Raw genomic sequence first — 19,622 nt, forward strand, 5'->3', positions numbered from 1 at the left:
GTAATTACTATACTTCAAAGCTCTGTAACAAATTAATTGATCAACCCATACCTATAATAAAACTGCCAAAATAACAAAAAACAATTTTATGCCTTGACAAAAGACCACAATATCAGGTGCTCTCATACCAAATCTGCTAGAAAAATAATCCCACAGAAAGAAGTTATAATATTTTATGGAGGCTACTTTAGCTCTTTGTGAACAGCAAGTGCTAAGTTAGGCAAGATTTTTGGATGGGGCCTATTCAGCTGTGCATTTAATTGCCGTGCTGAATCCGGGCTTCCATTTGACAGCTGAAAGATTGTTAGCCTTTTTAGAGCTTGACATAAAAACTCTTGCATATAAGAAAAACATAGCCAGAATCTTTACTGGGGCTGCTAAATACTGCTGTGACACACACATTGAGCAGTAAGAATAGGTAATAATTCATTTAGAGGGCATCCAGTTACAAAAGGCTGTGGTCTGATGGCCCATTAGAGTGCTAATTAAAATTAGACATAAAAATAAAATACAGCAGCCTTATCTGTGATTTCCATTTGGGAATCCCAGCTATTTCAACAGGCTGGGAAACAGAACCAGAGGAAAAATAGCATGTCATCCAAAATCACAAAGAAATAATAACAACAACAACAACAACAACAATAATAATAATACTAATCCCTCTCATTTCTTGACTCCCAGTCCAGTGAGCAGCATATCCTCACCTGCCTCATTAATAACAACTTTCAGTGTAGAAGGACTAAAGCCCAGTTCCACAGAAGAAAGCTGGGCATGGTGAGAATGAATGTCCCATCTCTGCCATCTAACTTGCAGCACAAAGTTAAGCATCACCATGATTGAGGCATTCACGGCCCCTAACTTTTCTAAACTTGGGCTAAGGATTGAGCTGGTCTTTTAATAAAATGCCATCAGCGAGAGCACGTGGTCTGGAGAGAAGGACCCGAGTTGGGTTCTCACCTCTGGCTGGGAGGGATGAAACTCATGTTCCCTCTTTCTGAGGAGAAATGATCTAACCACAAACCAAGCGGCTATGCTGTTGGGGGAATCTTTCTCTGGACTTCTCCTGCTCAAGTTGTCCCACCATGAAGTACAAGCCAGTTAGTAAACCAGATGGTGCCTGACTTTACAGCCTCATGGTGAGGACACACCTCTGGACAAGGGGCATCCCAGAGTCCAGCTTTGTCTCTGTGTAACCATCTTGGATCAAAGAATCACCAGATAGAAGAAGAACCTTACCCCACAGTGGGTGACATTCCCCACTGGACTGGCAGTTGTGGGGCACCCCAGGTGGATGCAGTGACACCCTGCATCTTCCCCTGTTGCTGAGGTGGCCTCATCAGCAGCCTCCAGTACTCCCAGAGCAGTCAGGACTTGGGCTCAGGGAATGCTTCTGTGATTGCAATTAAGGCAATCTAATTTTAAAACTGTGTGCAGCTCTATCGGTTTCATTTTACTTACACTTCGTTCTTATTATCTGGGCAAGTTCCTGTACAGTTAAAGCCAAAAAAAATAAACTAGGAAAGATAAGAGGTTGAAAGTTAAGATCATTCATGCGTTCATGCGTTCCTTTCATGGCAAGGCACATATCAAGTGGGTGAGAGGACAAACGATAAGCAGAGTGAAAGTTGCAATGGAAGCCTTGGTTTTGAATCTTCTGTAAACTGCAAATCTGTGCCATATATTGTTTTTATTTGAAATAGTATTTATGTAGAAATCAATGTTTAATAATTAGAAATGTGCATTTGTAATTATTATGGGAAAGAGTAATTTACATATTTACTAGGCAGATAACAACTGATGTTTGAAGTATCATTGATATTATGTCCCAGGGTGTTCTTTGTATATGCACAATTCCAAGGGCAATCAGTGGGAATGGGTAGTGTTTATAGGGGGTATGTACATGTGTGTCTTGTGTGTAGCATCATGATGATTCCATAATGTATCCAAAATATTTGTGATTTAGGACAGTAAAAATAGACATATTCTCTCACTCGCTGCCTCTCACACTCCATGTTTACCCAGAAGACTACAGAACATGACCCATAATGACATTAGACCACCTAAGGGAAACTTACACCACCAGCGAATAATTTCTAAGCATTTCTTTCAAGTCATTTCAAGAGGAGAGTTTTGTACTCTGACAAACAGTGTGACTAAATGCTGATTTCTCGTAGTTGCAGAGGCTAAATTTATCACTTGTTGAAGTCAAGGGGAACCTTTCCATTGACTTCAGTAACAGCTGGGTCAGGTCTCAGTACTTTGATCAATGATCATTTTTTCACACATAAAGCCATTGATGAAGTTCACTGTGAATCTCTAGCTGCTCTGAGACAAAATCTGGCATGCTGTTACAAGGTGAAAAGGCTGTGGATGGAGAGATGAAGGGGAGAATCTGTGAAGATGGAGCTTTTCTTGCCATTAAATGGGTGTGACTATAAAGGCACCATAAAAGAGAGATAATTTATGCTTACCTGGAGAGCAATTAGTATACCTGATGTATCATTTAGCTTGTTCAGTGGAACCAGTGAATTTACTTTATTCAGTCTAGTTTAAGATGTGATTCTTTCAAATGTGGGACCTCTTTTCCTTGTTAGCTACGATCTGGATGTATCCAAAGAGATGAGAAATTGTAATTACAGGCTATGGTGGATAGCCAGCTCCTCCACCCGTGCACGAAGTCCATCTGAATAAAAACAAAAACAAAGCAAAACAAAAAACTTTGAAAGGCTTCAGCAAGAGGAAACTAAATATATGCTTGACTGGGCCAGCATCAGGGCTGTCTCTCAGCTGGAGAGCAGAGTTGTTTGTATAACTTGCCATACACTCTGCACTCCCAAAGCACTATATATAATGACTGACAACCTTGTGGAACATTTAATTTAGTAAAGTTGCATTAAAGTTCACAATAATTTTGGGCACCAGAATCTGGTCCTGAAATGTACGTTTTGTTGCACGCACTGGTAATTTTATTATCAGTGTCTCTGCCTTATTAGTGGAGAAACAAAAAGTAAAATGACAGAAAGCGAAAGAGAAAATTAAAATGACTCATTTAAACTTAGGAAGCTTCAGGGGCAGGAGCAGAAGGACCCATGGGAGAAAAAAAGCTGGAAAAAGGGAACAGAAAGGGAAATTACGGAATCCAGGGATACAGGGAGGCAAAAGAGAGAAGTGAGAGGGGGAGAAACAGGGAAGTGACAAAGAAAAGGAGAAGCTGCTGTTTTAAGGAAAGGGGAAAGGGGCTATTAGTGAAACAAAGCAAAAGAGAGAAGAAAATGGGAGCATCCAAAAAGGAGATAATAGACAAATGTATTTAGAGGCTTTATCAGATAGTGGTGGAAACTGGCAGTAAGAGAAAGGTAAGCTGAGGAGAGGAAGCAAGAAGCAGATGAGTTTTGTCTTCAGTGTTAAAGAGTAAAAGAAGTTCAAATAATGCACTTATTTTCCTGTACAGGGAAATACCACTTGAGTGGTATTGAATGTAAGGCAGACCAGCATCTGCTATACAGCTTCTGTGAGAGTCTGTCCTCTGGCTCTGGGGGTCTTAACTCCCTACTGGTTTTGGACCCCTTAGCCCTGTAGACATCCAGACCTTTCAGAGTGAATTTGATCATTACTGCTGTAGGCTTGGGGCTTTTTAAAATCACTTTTTGGGTAAATTCTTGCAAGTATCCCACAGATGCCCACGTGGTCTCCAGACGGCAGCTGAAAAGCCCTGGGCTGGGTGGGGGTGGTGATGCTGCTCGTACTGCAGATCACTCCTGTAGTTCAAGCAGCAGAGATCTAAACCTTGGAAAAATGGTCCCAAGTTTCAGCTCTAGCATTAGTCCAGTCAGATGGGAAAATCGTCTCAAAACTAGAGCATGTTTTGTGGAACAGGGGAGTCTCACCACACAGATTCAGACCTGAATGTACTCCATAGCAAAAGTCACAGTGAAAGTTAATTCCGTTCACAGAAATGGAGGATACTTTTTTTGGGCAGAGTCAAAAGACCTGATTCTGTGATGATTTTATAACATGATAAGTCTGAGTTCTGGAAACCTCTTTCTCATATGTGTGCCGTGCAGGGAAAAACTGAACCCATCAGGGTTACGGTAATTTCAAAACTTAACACAGTTAAACAGCAAAGCACACAGAGACACAGGTTTTACTTAAGATATCACTACACATTTTATTTATTTACATCTCATTATATTTTCACTAGACCAAATAGGTTTAATGGAACTGCATGACCATAAACCAATATAGAATCTGGATGGGACGTGAGGATTTTAATTGTGTTACTCTGACTGACATCCTACTGTTTCATAAATGTTAAGATGGGAGACAGCAGAAAGCTGCTGCTATAAGGATGTGACTCTGTTGATCTGTATAATGATGTCTATAGCTCTGTTTAGCAAGGAGACAGCAATATTTTAGTTTTATTCAAATACCCACAGTGTATGACATGGTGTCAAGGGATGTGGAGGCAGGAGTTGGTCAGGACAAGGTAAAGGAAAGGATTTTTTTACACCAAAACTTACGGAGAGCTGCAAGGACCACACTGTGGGGTGATATTCAGCCTAATGCCCCTGCAGAGAGTGAAAGACCCAATTCTTATCAGTCTTCTGCTGATGAGCTACTGTACCTGGCTTAAGGAAAAGCAGAAATAATGAACACGAATGTCACGTCTGTGAAGTGACTGCTGTTTCAGGGGGACTGTTCCCTGAAGTTTGTGACAAAAGAGAGAAATGAAATGGAAAAGGATCAGTAAATGTTGAGAGGCAGGCAAATTAAAGATATTTTGTGAGATGGAAAATGAAACTGGCAAAGAACATTAGAGCATCTGGCAGCTCTACTGGGTTTTACTTTAACTTCTTGATAGCCTTAGTTATTAATATTATATATATATGTATATAATATTTTTTTTAACTGGAGTATGATCCTACATCCTTACTGTGATCAAGTTAGCTTTAAAGGGGAGCAGGACAAAACCCATGTGACATGGTGAAACTGGGTTTATTTTTCATTGTGGTTTCATTTTCTTTTTTCACTGAAGAATTTCAAGCCAGGACATGTTTCAGTGGCCTAATCTCAAATGCGCACAGGAACAGCCTCTCTGTTTGCTTTGCAGGGAGGAGCTGGCTCACTTCAGGAGTAGGTCAAGAATGAACACAACTGGTTCGCTGTCAGTTTTTAGTACTGGCTGGAGCTCACAGGCAACAATGGTACCAGCAGTGGTAAACAGTCTTGTGTAGCGAACAAATCTCTTTAGTTTAGTTTTGTGCAAGATCGTATGATTTCAAAACAAAATCATAATCTGCCTACTTGGTGAGGTGTTGTTATTGTGCAGATGTCGGTGACCCTTAAACAACAGGATAACACCACTTGGATTTCCAGGGTACTTCTGCCCACATTGAATGAGGGAGCTGCTTTTTCCCTCTTCATTATTCTCTGACATTGTTCTGCTTAGCTGAAAATACTCCAAATTAATTCCCACTTTGGGTAATGCTAGCTGAATAAGAACAAGCAGTTGCTAAACCTCTGTCAGAATTACAGCAGGCACCTGGTCATCGCCACTAAAACTGATGTTGCTAACATGTTTCCACAATAACTTCATGCTCAGAACTTTCCAACCAATTATCTTTTGGGAAGAAATTTTCCACATTTGGCCTCTGCTTGAGAGCGATTTTTTTTTTCCTTCTAGGCTTGAGAAAAACTGTGCCAGCTGTTCTTGAACACAGCATGAATTATAAAATTATGCCTGCGAAGTCAAAAGAACTTCATTGGCTGCACCAAGCTGAAATCTAAAGCTTGCACTAGACCCTCCTGAAGAGCAAAGTTTTTGCCTGGCATTATACTTGACATTGATTTACCCAGGCTAACAAAGATAAGCCAACAAACATGTTTTGAAAGAGCTGAGAGTGGTTTATCTGTAGGTGAGTGGAAAAAAAAGAAAGCCTGCAGCTTGCACAAGCTGCAAACAAGGATCTGCCAGGTAGGTCAGAAGAACTTACTCCTGCTTCTCCAAAGGGCACTTCATTGTGTGAGGAGAACACGGAGAGACTGCACAGAAGGAAAGGCAACTTCACTACTCCAGGCTCATTCCCCTTCCCCGACAGATTATTATTTTTCTTTCAAAAGCAGACAATTAAATGTAAAATAGGAGTGTTAAATTTGCAAAGTTGAGCATGCTAGCACTGGGACATTTAAAAAGCTGAGATTACTACTCCTGTCTGTGTGGCTAATGTGTACATTTACATATATACATATACAACCAGTCAGCCGTGTGCTCACAGAGGGATTTTCAAACTAGTATCAGAAATCGATATCCTTGATAAAATGCTCCAAGGCATTAATACATCCCAGAATATACCACTTGAGACAAAATACCTATTATCAAAACAACAGCCACATTGAACATTATGAAATTAGCCAGTTGGAGTGTGTGATCAGGGTATACATTTTATATATGAATGAGCATATCGGTTTAGTTAGGACATCCACAAGCTTGAAATGTCCCATTCTTTCTATGTTTAGTACAGAAACTTGAAGATTGTCTTAATGACAAGTTCGTATGTATTGTATATGGAATATTATCCAACTGGATAACACTGTGCATGTCCCTGTAAGCCTTCTGCCCTCTCCTGGGTAAATGCTTTTTTTGACATATCTTATTTTCTAGCACTTTGGGGGCTGTTAGAAGGCAGTTTCTGTTGTTAAACAAACCAGGAAGCTATGGAAACAAACAAACAACAACAAAAAAGAACAAAACAAAAACCCCTTCACCACAGCCACCACCATATTTCCCTCTCATCTATAGGAACTCCCTGATTTCCCCTGAAAGGAAAAACAAAACAAAACAAACTAAAACAATAACAACAAAAATTGGTTTTCTGTCGTTTCATTACACGAATCTTTCCTCCTCAGGGGAAAAGCTGAAGTCTTCCTCTTCATGTCAAGTGAACTTTTAGCTGTCGTCTGAGGCAGGATGGGGAAAGGGGGTTGAGGAGCTGAGGCTCGGCGCGGAACGGTACGGTACCGTGCCGTACCGAGCCGTTCCGAGCCGTGCCGGCGGGGAAGCCTTGCATCACCGCTACGGGCTCCGCTTCCCTCCTCCCTCTCTTTCGGAGAGGCTATTAATAGCATGACATCAGCCCGGGACTCGCCGCCAGAGTAAATACCAGCCCTACCCGCTCGGCTATATAAGGGGAGTGATGCAACCGAAGCGAGGAGCAGAGGAGCAGGGAGCGGCGAGAGCTGCTCTCCCCGGAGCGGAGGAGGAGGCGGCCGCCGCCGCCGGCGGGACGACAGGGCTGCGGGGCGGGTGTGGAGCCCTCTCCCTCGGCAGCAGCGGGAGGAAGGTAGGTGGAAGCGCGGACGGGGAGACGCCGCCGCTCGCTGTGCCGAGGGGCTGAGCGCTGTGGGAGATGCCCGCCGGGGGCTCCGTGGCGAGGGGAAAAAGTTTTTCCGGCGGGAGCGCAGTCGGGTGCGGCGGTGCCGCTGCCCTCCCGTGAGATCCCGCCGAGCCCTCGTGGCTCCTTCCAGGCTCTCACATTTGGGGGAACCCCTGCCCGGGCTGCCGCCAGATGTGAGCGCCGGGAGGGAGGGACAGAGTCCGCCGAACTCGGCTCTCCCCGGGCCGGCAGCGCCGCTCGGCACCGCGCGGTGGCGGCCGCGGCGGACAGAGGGAGCCGGTCCCGGAGCGGCGGGGCTGCCGGAGCGCGGGCGGGCGGCACCGACTCCCCGCAGCGTCCGCGGGGACTGAGGGGCTGTAGCGGGACTGGCCAGGCCATGAGTAACCCCCTCACTGCCGCCTGTAGATATATCTCTTGTATATACGCCTTAAATGAGTGGGAGCTCTCAGAGTGACCCAGAGACATTCACTTTTCTTTCTGTCCCCGCGTCTTGAGATGAAGATCAGTTGCTAAGCTGTTGCCTAATCAAGTCAGGCGTGACACAACAGCAAACTTGTCTCAGATAATGAGTTTCCTGTTGGAAATCAATTTTGCTCCTGGTAACAGCATTTGAGAAGCTGGAGGCAGCAGAAAGTGGTTCGGGAATGATGTGGGATGTCAGAAAGCTTAAGGTCAACCAGCGTGCACAGAGGTTGTGAACTGTAATTGCTCTTAATGCTGTTTAAGATTAACCTCAATGGCTATCGGGGTTTATTGCATCAGCAGCAGAGGAAAAGGAATTCATATGAAGAAATAAAACCAAGAGGCACAGTCAGCCATCTGCAGTTAGGAGGGAAAAAAAAAAGAGACTGAAAGTAGTCACTTTAAATATTACTATTAAACAAGAATACCCTTAAATAATAGAAATGCACAGCTAGGATCTATGTGCTGAAATTAAACCATTGGCAAATGAGATGTAAAAGTTGACTGTAGTTGGAAAGAATCAGCAGCAAAAGAACAATCAAAATGTAGGGGTAGAATGAATGAATGAAGTTGTTTGCGTTTAGCTGAATTGGGAGGGTACTGTTAACAGAAAAGGTATTCTCTTTGGAGAATTCCAAAACGAAGGATAAAGTAATGAAGCATTAACTCACACTACGAACAAGCTGTGCCTTCCCAGTGCAGGTCTGTGAAATGTTCAGCACCTTCAATGTCAGTAACTTCAGAAGGACTCAAACCAGACTTGGAGCAGAGTTCCACGTGCGTGGTCTAACAAAGTAAACAGAGGTCATATCGGAAAGGGCCAGATCTAATCACACTTTAAGGCCTGATATTCTTATTCCTAATGTTTCCCCAGCCTTTACTAATCCAGAGAAAATGAGACAGTGCTCTTGATGGTTTATAGACAGAGATACAAGTACAACATGTACAAAAGCTAAGGGAAAAAAGGGCAACCTCTTGCATTTTTTTCAATAGCAAAATCTAATTATCATTGCTGTAAAACGTTTCTAAAAGCAGAATTGTTCCTCAGAAATTAGAAAACATCTACCTTGTTATGAAAAGGGAATCTTTTCAGCTTACTGAATATCTTTGACATAAGACTGATGACTCTTGTTATTTGTTTCACGGTGGCTCCTAACTATCAGAGTGGAGCCTTTCCCTCCCAGGCACTGTCCAGAAGCCCTGTTCCGGGAAAGTAAAGCAGTGGCAAACAGCCCTGCAAAATGGGACTCTGCTCACGGCAGAAATCCTTACACAAGCCTCAGCCCCCTGGTAGGCCCTCCCTTCCCTAAAGTCTGAATAAATAGAGATGCCTTTCAGGATGTCTGGAAGGTCAGTGAGCTGCCTGGGCAGGACAGCAGCAAGTTTCTGTAGTCAAGGACACTTCCCCCTCTGTGCTGCCTCTCCCTTTGGGCACCCTCCTGTTCCTTGGTTTTTTTTATTTTAATATACTAATGACAGACAGATGAGAGTACCTGAGGACATTACAGTAGGGTTTGGTTGGTGCTTGTGGTACATTTGGCACTAACAAGTAGAAATCCACAATTAACACAATTTCTCAGACATGTTACTAAAACACAAACATTCTTGCTTTCCTCTGGTGCTGCTGACCTTAATTAAAAGTTCACCTAAACTGAAAAATAATTGAATAAACCACCAGTGCTGGAAAATTATTAGCCCCATTAATTATTTTGTAGGCTTGAAAATGGTTTTGCTGTTAATTTAAGACTCCTGGTTGGATTGAATTATACAAAATTAACTTTGTTGAATGAAGCCACCACTGGGAGCCAAGGGGACTGACATTCAGTGAAAACAGCTAAAATTTCTGCTAGCGATGAAGGGTTCAGTGTCATCTGGAATTAGCCTGTTTAAGTGAGTTGAATGGTTGAATATTGATAAACGACAACTAATGCTGGAAAGATTTTAACTGGAAATTATAGGGCTATTTCTGACTTGTTGGAAAAGAGTGACTGTTTAGTTTTCTGAGATTATAGGATTAAACCATATCAGTACTTTAAAAGTGACTCATGAGCAGGGGCTTTCTGAAGAGAATTACATAAATTTCCCAAGCTCTTTCTGAATAACAAATTGTTCTAAATAATTTCCTCATCTTTAATAACTACGAGTGAAATCCTTGCCCTGTTGAGGTCAACAGAAAAAGTTCTTTTGATTTCACTGGGTTCAGGACTTCACCCCCAGATCCTTGGAAACCTTGAGCTCTCTGTGGTCACTGGGTGAGGAAGAAGTGAGGGAGTCTCTGCAGCTGGACATGGTACTTTCTACCAACTGGCAATTCATTGTTCTCACATTTTTATATTTACCACACTTAGCAATGAACCAGATTCTACTCTCATTTGCACCAGTGTGTATTTATGGTGTACTTTTAGATGTCTCTGAGTAAAATCTATCTTCTTGTCAAGGTATGCAACCCCAAACATTTCTCACTGGGCTACAGAAGTAGAGTACATGGAACAACGCAATTCTAGGTTGACCATGTGGAAATTTAACTTACCCACACTGCTGCCCCAAGGCAACTATTTGCTTACCTGCACTAAGTTAATTACAATTGACTTTCCTGTAACTATTACATTCCTAATCAAGGTAGATAACACATGCTATAATTATCCATGCGGCAACTGGAAAAAAAAGAACACAAACCCTACACACCAAAGAAAGCTGAAAAACCAATGGTTTTCAGGATGGCTGACTGCTGAGTTTTGTCTCTCTCTTTTCTTTTTTTTCCCCTCAGTGGGGTCACCAGTTTTCACAAAGCACACAGGGGGGCATTCTCCCCCCAAAACTGGCTAAAAAATTACTAAGAATGACTAAAAAGAGGAAAGTAGAGAGTACTGTTGGGTAAGTTCATTTTCTCAGGAAAACTACTAGAAATTAGGTTCCTCCATGGGTTTCTCTTTGCATAATTCCCCTGAAGTATCTTCAGTCACACTGTTTTATATCAGCAGGAGATCTAACCATAAGTATTTAAGAATTTCAAACCTCTCATTGAGGGCACGCGAGGACAGTTTCAGATTTTACAAGAGCAAAGGAATGAAACAAACCGCTTCATGTTTTTCGTGACTCAATCCCTCCAACTCAGCCTGTGCTTTGAAGCCTCAGCATGTATAGACTTTTACCTTTGTGCCATCTCTTATTGTTAACCATTTTTCAGGAGTTTATAACCAGATCTGCAGCTTTATGTAAGACTGAGCATGATAATTTTGTGACAGATTCTGTCTTGGTTAGCAAACTTCAGCTTCTAGGACAACTCTGAGCTATGCCTAAATGTAGCCAAGTTCAAGGCACACTGTTCATTTGAAGATGGAATCTGTGGTGGTATAACTATGAGGATGGAGATACTCTTACACTCCTTCTGTGCTTTAATTAATAATAGTATTTATTTGGTTTCTGATTTGTTTTCCTTATTATCTCTCTTGATTCTAATTTGCCACACATTGCCAGCTTAAAACTTTTTCTGTACTAAGTTTCAGAAAGACCTAGATATTGTGTGATGTGTTAATACTATTATTATTTTTAAATACCAGCTTGAAGGTACCCTAGAGTAGAAGTTTTTACTTGTGACCAAGTTCTTAAGTGCTTGACTCTAGTGAGAGATTGGGGTAGGTGGGGAGTGGGGACTGAAGCAATGCAAGAAATACAGCATTATTTCACATTATAAAATATACCTCTAAGAGATATTTGCCTTTCTAATGTTGTTGAAAGACTATAATTATTGTCTCTTTTTACTTTTCAGCAAAATGATGGTCCAACACTCAGGCCAGGTATCTGCATTAGAAGTCAGCGCCTCCGCAATTGTTCCCACTTTGTCCCCTGCAGGGTCACTGGGGTTTGATGATTTCACAAATTTAACCCCACTGGTGAAAGAGGAACTGAGGTTTGCCATTCAGAACAAGCGTCAGTCCCACAGGATGTCTTCTACCTTGGACACGGTGACAGTTTCTGAAAGGCCAATTGAAACATCAATCATGAAAACAGAGGTATGACTTTTCAAACAGCATTTCAGTGTGAATGATTAATTCTCCAATAAAATTTCACCACAAGACCAGTAATTTTATTGGACAACCCTCTCCACCATATTTGATCCTTTCAAGCCTGCTGCTTGGCTTTCTGTTAAGTGCTTCTAGGAAACACTCTGATATTTCTTATTTCCATTGAGACCTATAGTTAGGTATTTTATCTTTTATTATGAACTAAGGACAATGTTTTACAGATATTAGAGCAAGAGCTGATCTGGTTTCCCTGCCCAGTTTTGGCTGACCTGGGAATAAGTCACTGCAGCTGTACTTCAGTGAGGACAGGGGAGTAGGATCCATGTGGGCTACACTGAGGCAGACACAGTCATGCTATGTCCACACTAGGTTTTTATTTTAAATAATAATCTCTGTGGAAAATATTCCTCTTATAAAGGAGAACAATGGCTGGAGTTAGGGAAATCACTACATCTTGGTCTGAGCCTCCACAGGAAACAAACCCAAGCTTGAAGGAGTGTGTTAACATCCTGTTTTTGGCACTGCCTTTAGTTCTCTGCAGTCTTGCTGCCTCCTTCATGCCACATCCCCTGCTCTGCTTCCCCTACTTCTTCCTCCTTGGGAAAGGGAGAAGAGATGGGAATGTGGAAGACAGCCTGGGGAGATGCCTGGCGAGTTTTTTTGAGTCCCATTGATTTAAAATGATCCATCACATGGATTACATCCATCCAAACTCCAGTTTTTTATTGACCATTCTAATGGAGTTACTAACATTTTACTGTACAGCAAGCAAGGTCAGAATCACATCCTTATGTAACTTGTGATGTGAGCACTGACAACACTGTACATGTTGCTTTTAAAAACGCAGAAGTTATCAAAATACAGGTTGAATATTTACGACACCTTATGGATTGTGTGTTTCTGTTCTATGGGATAGTTTTCTCCTGAAGAGGATGAAAGAAAAAAGAGAAGAAGGGAAAGGAATAAAATTGCTGCTGCAAAGTGCCGAAACAAAAAGAAGGAAAAAACAGAATGTTTGCAGAAAGTAAGTGACTGATATGAATTGTTCTTATTCCGTCATCCTGCCAAGATCTGAACAGACAGCACAGGGGCACTGTTGTAGTAGGAAATACAGAAAGATGTCACTCAAAACTCTGTCAACCCATCAAAACGTTGGCTATTAAAAAAATGAACATGCTACATATTGAATAAAGCCTGGTTAAAACTAGAAAAAAAGTGAAAGCATGGTAGGAGTCAAAAGACGTTACTGTTTCAGAGACCAATCTTGTCTATGGGGATAATATGAATTCAAACTATTTTTTGTGTACCTTGAACATAAAGTAGTAAAATCTCATTTCATATAATATCCATTGTGTAGACCAGGAGCCTACAAACACTGACAAGTGGTCTCTGGCTTCAGTATGAAATACGTGGCACAGTAGCTTAGCCCTGAAGTCTCTCTCCTAAGGCTCCAGTACTGTCTTTACCTACTCTGCCACAAAATAAAACAATATTGCACCAGCATCAGGCCTGTCTTCGTCCATATATCCGTGGCGTGGGGGCGGGAGGGCAGGTTGGAAGCTATGTCCTTACTTTGTTAGCTTAACAAGGGTTTGCAGATAAGTGATATGATGTTCTAGGGAGTTAAAAAGAAGTGTAGATAATTTTGGGTAAATTTTTTGCCCCAAAAAGTTCAGAGTAATTTTGTGGAAGGTAGCAGCAGTGCTTTGGATGCCTGCTCTTGTAATTCAACACAAATCTGCATTTGGCCTTTCAGCTTTTGTTACACTCAGTTCAGAAGGTAACTGTCAATCTAGGTGGTTTTTAGACTAGTATCAGTGGAGGGATGTGTAGTTTCACCATTACAGAACACTAAGAACATGCAATTTCTTTCTCAGCTACCCATATGCTTTCCCACCAATAAAAGACTGCAACTATTAGATAAACACTGCAATTAACTATGTGAACTACTCAGTCTAATAGTTGTGTCTGTCCCTTGTGACTAGGAGTCGGAAAAGCTGGAAACTATCAATGCAGAATTAAAAGCCCAGATTGAAGAGCTAAAGAATGAGAAGCAGCATTTGATATACATGCTAAATCTTCACAGGCCCACTTGTATAGTTCGGGCACAAAACGGAAGGACACCTGAAGATGAAAGGAATCTTTTTATTCAACAAATCAAAGAAGGCACATTACAAGGTTAAGTGGTATGGCAAATGTGCAAATATTTATAGTGTTTTTAACAACTACCAGAATCCATGGAGGATCTGACGTAATGTGTAGGATTCTATTAGTCAAGAGCCTTTAGGAAGGGCAGAATGCTTTCTTAAGCGGAAAGAATCATTTTGGCTTGACAGAGATTGTTCCCCTTGGAAGATCTGGTCTCAATCAAACTGAAGAGTCTTCTGCCTCAAATATAGGTTTTGCACCTGCCATACTTGCTGTCCCTAGGAGCTACAGACAACAGCTTCAGAAGTTTTAGCTCTCCGCTAGTACACAGTATCTGCACTCACAAGGTTTGTGCTAGAACACTAGGACTCCCGATGATGCACGTGGTACCGACAGCTGTGCTGGATGGACACTACATTTCCTTGTCGCCGGTAGGGAAAGCAGACTGAGAGTATTTTTAAAGTTTTGAAGTTTCCAGGAGGATGGTTTCTGGCAGAATGTCCCGATACAAAATGTTGCATTCTAACCTAACACACACAAAAAGTCTTTAGTTCCAACTAAGCTTTGTCTTTTTTTTTCTCACAACACTTGTGTGGGTTTTTTCTGTGACTCATCTCAGAGACTGGATTTGTAAACCTAGTAGATGTGACAAAGAAATGTTTTTTGCAAAACGTCCATCTAACCAAGTTTGTATTTCATGAGATGGAACCTCACCTACGACCCTTTGGAGACTACAGTTTTTCCTTGAATTGCTCAAGAGCAGCTTGTACCACCACTTGGTGACGTGGTGAATTGGACCTACCAGAAAGAGGAGGATAACTGTGGAGGGATATCAATACAGGTTTTGTCTGAGCAAAGAATTGCAAGACCGAATCCCAGGCTCATGAATTATGAAAAGGTGTTTGTTTTGTTTTGTTTAAAAACCCAAACATCTTGGAACTAATCCTGCCAGCCTTAATTAATCCTATTAACCCTCACTCCATAATGTCCATGGACATCAGTGGCCCTGCGTATGCAGGTAGCTCTTACAGGCATAAGAGCTTGACAAAGCTTGTGCCATCCTGGTCAGGATTACTTTCTTTTGCCAGATGATTCAGAGGGAAAACTTATGGTTGCAGCTACTTTTATTTTACATTTGAGAGGCAACTACAGTCGAAAGTGTTACTTAGAATCAAAAGGAGGCAAGAGTTTTGATGTAGTGAATAACTGTTTTTATTTTTTCATTAAATACTAACTTTAGATGGTTTTGAACTGGTAGAAGAGCTGCTGGACGAAACAGTTGGAGCTATGAGTGTTTAAATTCTGATGTTTCTGTGAAATTCTCAGATTGTTTAATCCTATAAAATATAACCTTACAATTTTTTGTAAAAGAGAATTTTATCCTTATTTATCACTAATATCATAATGAGTAGAGTTAATAAATACTGCAAGCAAGATAAAACTGAAAACACAAGTGTTGTGCTCTTTGTACCTTTATCTCATGGTGTTTAATATTATATATTCCTAAACTTCAGCAGTTGGATTTGAGACACCACTATTGAAAACACTTCATCTTTTTCACAGATGAGGCACTGAGTACCTTGAACAATTGGGTTCAGAGATTATACCTTCCAAAATCCTGTACCTCAATCAGTGGTGTCTGGCTGCTCAATGTCACAGCTTAAGTGAAGCAGACAATAAGAATGGAGCTTACAGTACATAATATTTTACACCAGTTCTGCAGTGTTGAAATTGTGGTTTTGTTCTAAAGGCTAAACTTAAAGATACCTCAGCCATAAGCTTCTTACCCTACAAGTCCCACATGAGTTTATCAGATATCATACTTGATCCTTATATGATTGTTATATTCTGCAACAGAACTTCTTAGTACATTTTCCTAAGGTCTGGATATATTGTAATGTCCTGTATCATGTTTTAAAGACATGTACTTCATGTATCTGAAAAGTGAATGTATTACGAAGTTGATGTACTAGGCCCAATTCTGTTCTGAGAATCCATTGTCTTTCTGTGTGTTGGAAGGAGCTTCCCTGGGCTTCAGTGAGAGTTTTATTCATGCCCTGTAGGCAGAGCTGGGGGCTTCTGCTGCGACCTCCCTGGCTGAGAGGGCAAGTTCCATGTAGAACTGGATCAGCTGTTTATCAGAGAATGGATATACATGAAGTGTGTTACAATAAACTTGTCAAACCGTGTTCACTGGTATTTGACTTCTGTAATGTAGAAATACAAACCCGAGGCATCATCCCAGTGTCATACACCTCGGCTTTGCCTTTTGCGCATCAAATACCAGCAGACAAAACTGTTTGTCTCCTTTACTGTTATATAGTGTTAACACAGAGACTAGAACATGACAGAATTCATGTGTCTCCCTTAGGGAATTTGTATGGTTGCTTTTAACCATATCACTGGTGACGCAGGCGTCATGCTTTTGTTGCTTGGTGTTATTTACTTAGCATGCCAAATGGTAACATGGTACCACTACTATTGTCAAGAGGATAATCTATTTTTATTTCTTTATATGTGCAGTCATAGCTGCTTTCTACTGCTTGTATGTGTGTGTGTGCATGCGTGCTCCTGCACGCTACTCTAGAAATGATGGTACTCAAGTTCATTTGGCTGTGCCCAGAAAAAAAGGATGTTTAAAACAGCTGGACAGGAGCGGTATGTTGCATGAGTTTCTAAAGGTATACTTTATTCAGGAGAACTTTTGAAATGCATTAAAAGCAGTTTGTTTTCTATTCTCAAGTTTGTTTTGATACTTTAATAAAAAATGATTAATATATATTTATTCATGTGTCATTTAGTTCGTTCTAAGTTTCAAGGTCCAGGAGCAACTTCTTTTTCCTAAAACAACACTGAGATATTAAACACCAAACCTGTCTTCTGGGTTTGCAACAATAAGTGTCATATAAAACCAAATTGGTACTGCTCACTGCTTGTCAAGGGATAAACAAACTTTTGTTATTACAAGGTTGATCATTAATTCCAGGCTTATTTCTTATTCCTGGCCTAGGGCTTAGATTAAAGTACTAGAAATTAGAACTCCTGAACCTTCCCTAACCCTGCAATCAACCAGCTGATAGTAATTTCAGCTTTCTAAGTACCTCATGGGTTTAATGCTATTGCTGCTGTGAAGCTTTAATATTTATAGATTGCTTTCTATGGTTACATGCAAGACACTAAAGAAGTATAGCATGGTTAGGGCTTTGGTTTGTTTCTCTGCATTGGCGTGTGTGCATGTGTGTGTGCGTGGAGAAGCACGAGGAAAGATGAACAAGATGTTCTGCCCTGCCTTTCCAAAACTAAATATCTACAACCAGACAGAAGTCCCTGTGTTTTGACAGCCAGTGACGTGGACAAAAACTTTTGGCTTCAGTCCTTTGCAAGCATTCGTAACTCGTAATACAGAGGTCTGATAGAAAGCCAGGAGATTCGGGACCAGGAAATCTATTCACTATTGCAAAATCTAGTTAAAAATATCAGCTCGAAGGAAGATCTAAGCTATTATGAGCCTGGCAATGTTGAACACTTACTTTCCCTATCAGTACATCCACTTACAGATGTGCAATACCAATACTTCATCTTTTCATGCATTCTCCTGCAGCTACTATAAAATTTTACTTTTCAATACCCGATTCACTTCCAACATGGTAAATTTATAAATCATCTGCCTGGCCTGTTTTAGAAAACCTCACAAACAAGTGCTATGAATTCCTGAACTGATATTTTATAATACTTTCTTTAGATGGTACAAGTTGAAACCATGAAACCACCATTGGTCTCTATGACATATTCCTAATAGCGTAATTGATATTCCTTGAACAAAATAATGTGCAGTATCTCCTCCTTAGGTCTTGTTTTAGATGCTAAATCTGTGTGTGTACAGGCCCATACAGACCGTAGAGCATGCTGGGCTTTACGCTGTACATTAATAAGGAGCATCTTCTGTTTTTTCCTAGCTCTTCACTTGATATAAATTAATAAATAGCAATATTGAAGGCAGGTAGAGCCAATGATTTATACTAGGCTGGAAACATTTAATGAAACTGGATGGCAACAAATTTAAATTTACAATAACTTTTCTACCTGGGACCAATAGAATTTGATGGGTTTGATTAAGGGGATGGTTTTATGATGGAATCATCAATTCTTAGTTTTGCTAAAGAAACTGGAAGATGTATGGATAATGAAAATAAAACAGTACAATTGTTTGTTAGTAGCAAAAGAGTTTTGAAAACCAAATCTACTTCATCTTAAAAAATTCCCAAATGCAGAATGACAACTGGATCTTACATCCCGTTTCCCCCACACCTTCATTAGAATAGTGAACTAGAAACAAGTCTCGTTCATGCTGGCTAGTGCCATGTTTCTGTGTTTGCCCAGTGCCCCCAGCTGGAGACCTTGAGAATCACAGGGTTTTAATGTACAGTAATATTAATTTACATAAGTACTTAGTAATATTCTTCATTAGTTTGTAATGACACCAATATAATGTTTTCATTTCTATAATAGACATCATTCCTTTTTGAAGTGTAGTTAAGATAAAGAGTGACAATGTTTTTTAAAAATCTTGTTACTCGAAGTTCATTTCCCCAGTGGACACTCTGAGTCAGAACTGCTGACTTTAGTGATAAAAATAGTTATTTACTAATTTTCAGTGCTATTAGGTCTTTGAAGCTATCACAGTTAGAATACAATGGAGTCTGTTCTTGATACAACATCAGTTCTGGTTGCATATCTTTACTATTGCTGACAGTGATACATGAACAACAAAAAAAATCCAACTATTTTAACACTCCAAGCTATGTGTTCTAGAGCTGATATCTCAAAAAGTTATTAGACCTGTGAAATTAATAAATAGGAAATGGAAACAAACTGGGAGTTGAAGCTGTAATCCTTTTTTCTGCTTTTGAGAATTTAGCAACTTCATGTTTGTAGACTTTGTGAAAATAACTGGTGTACCACCATGCCTCCTTAGGCCGTGGGTATGCCCACGCAGCAAAAAGTAGTGTACTATGGAAATACCATTCTATAAGCTGGCTTAGGACTGGGAACATCCCCGTGATGACAGCAAGAAACTCAGCCCAGGTTAATTGATGCCCCCGAGGGGGTGAGATCTCCGTGCAGCCAGAGGACAGGCAGCTGCTGGCATTCGAGGGAGCTCTTTTAGAGCCAGCTCGGGTATCGTTCAGCTCCTCAGGTCAGTACATGTCACATAGCTGCCTGTTGAGTAGCTGCCTGTGTTCCCAACAAGCAGCTCCACCAGTTCAGACCAAAGGTTGACCCAGTCCAGTTTTCTTTCTACAGCGGTGATCAGAAGCAGCTGTCCAAGGAAGACCAATAACAGAACACGTTTGCTTCCTCAGGGTGCTCTCCCATACTATGACTATTTTCAGCTCATGAGTCACACAAGCCTGACATGATGCCTTTAGGTAGTAGCCTTCCATCTTCTCTCCTTCCATCTTTCTCTCAAGCATTTGACCATTTTCCCATCTACAGTACCAGCACCTGCAGTAGCTTTTGGTGGCAAGTTCCAGAGGGCTATCACCATTTAGAAGAAGAAAAAAGTTCCTTTTCTTTTGACCATGTTCCCCAT

At 41.0% G+C, this 19,622-nt stretch overlaps 1 protein-coding gene across 1 annotated transcript; it reads left to right on the forward strand.

Moving 5' to 3' along the window:
• Positions 1-11,629: 11,629 nt before the first annotated feature.
• On the forward strand, positions 11,630-14,064 carry ATF3 (activating transcription factor 3; the record flags this gene model as incomplete). The annotated part of the gene is made up of 3 exons (XM_080341869.1): positions 11,630-11,869; positions 12,798-12,905; positions 13,867-14,064. 3 exons carry the CDS (start codon positions 11,630-11,632, stop codon positions 14,062-14,064), a joined length of 546 nt encoding a protein of 181 aa, XP_080197995.1.
• Positions 14,065-19,622: the final 5,558 nt, after the last annotated feature.

This window comes from Nesoenas mayeri (genome assembly GCF_963082525.1).
Source record: "Nesoenas mayeri genome assembly, chromosome: 3".
Classification (NCBI taxonomy): Eukaryota; Metazoa; Chordata; class Aves; order Columbiformes; family Columbidae; genus Nesoenas; species Nesoenas mayeri.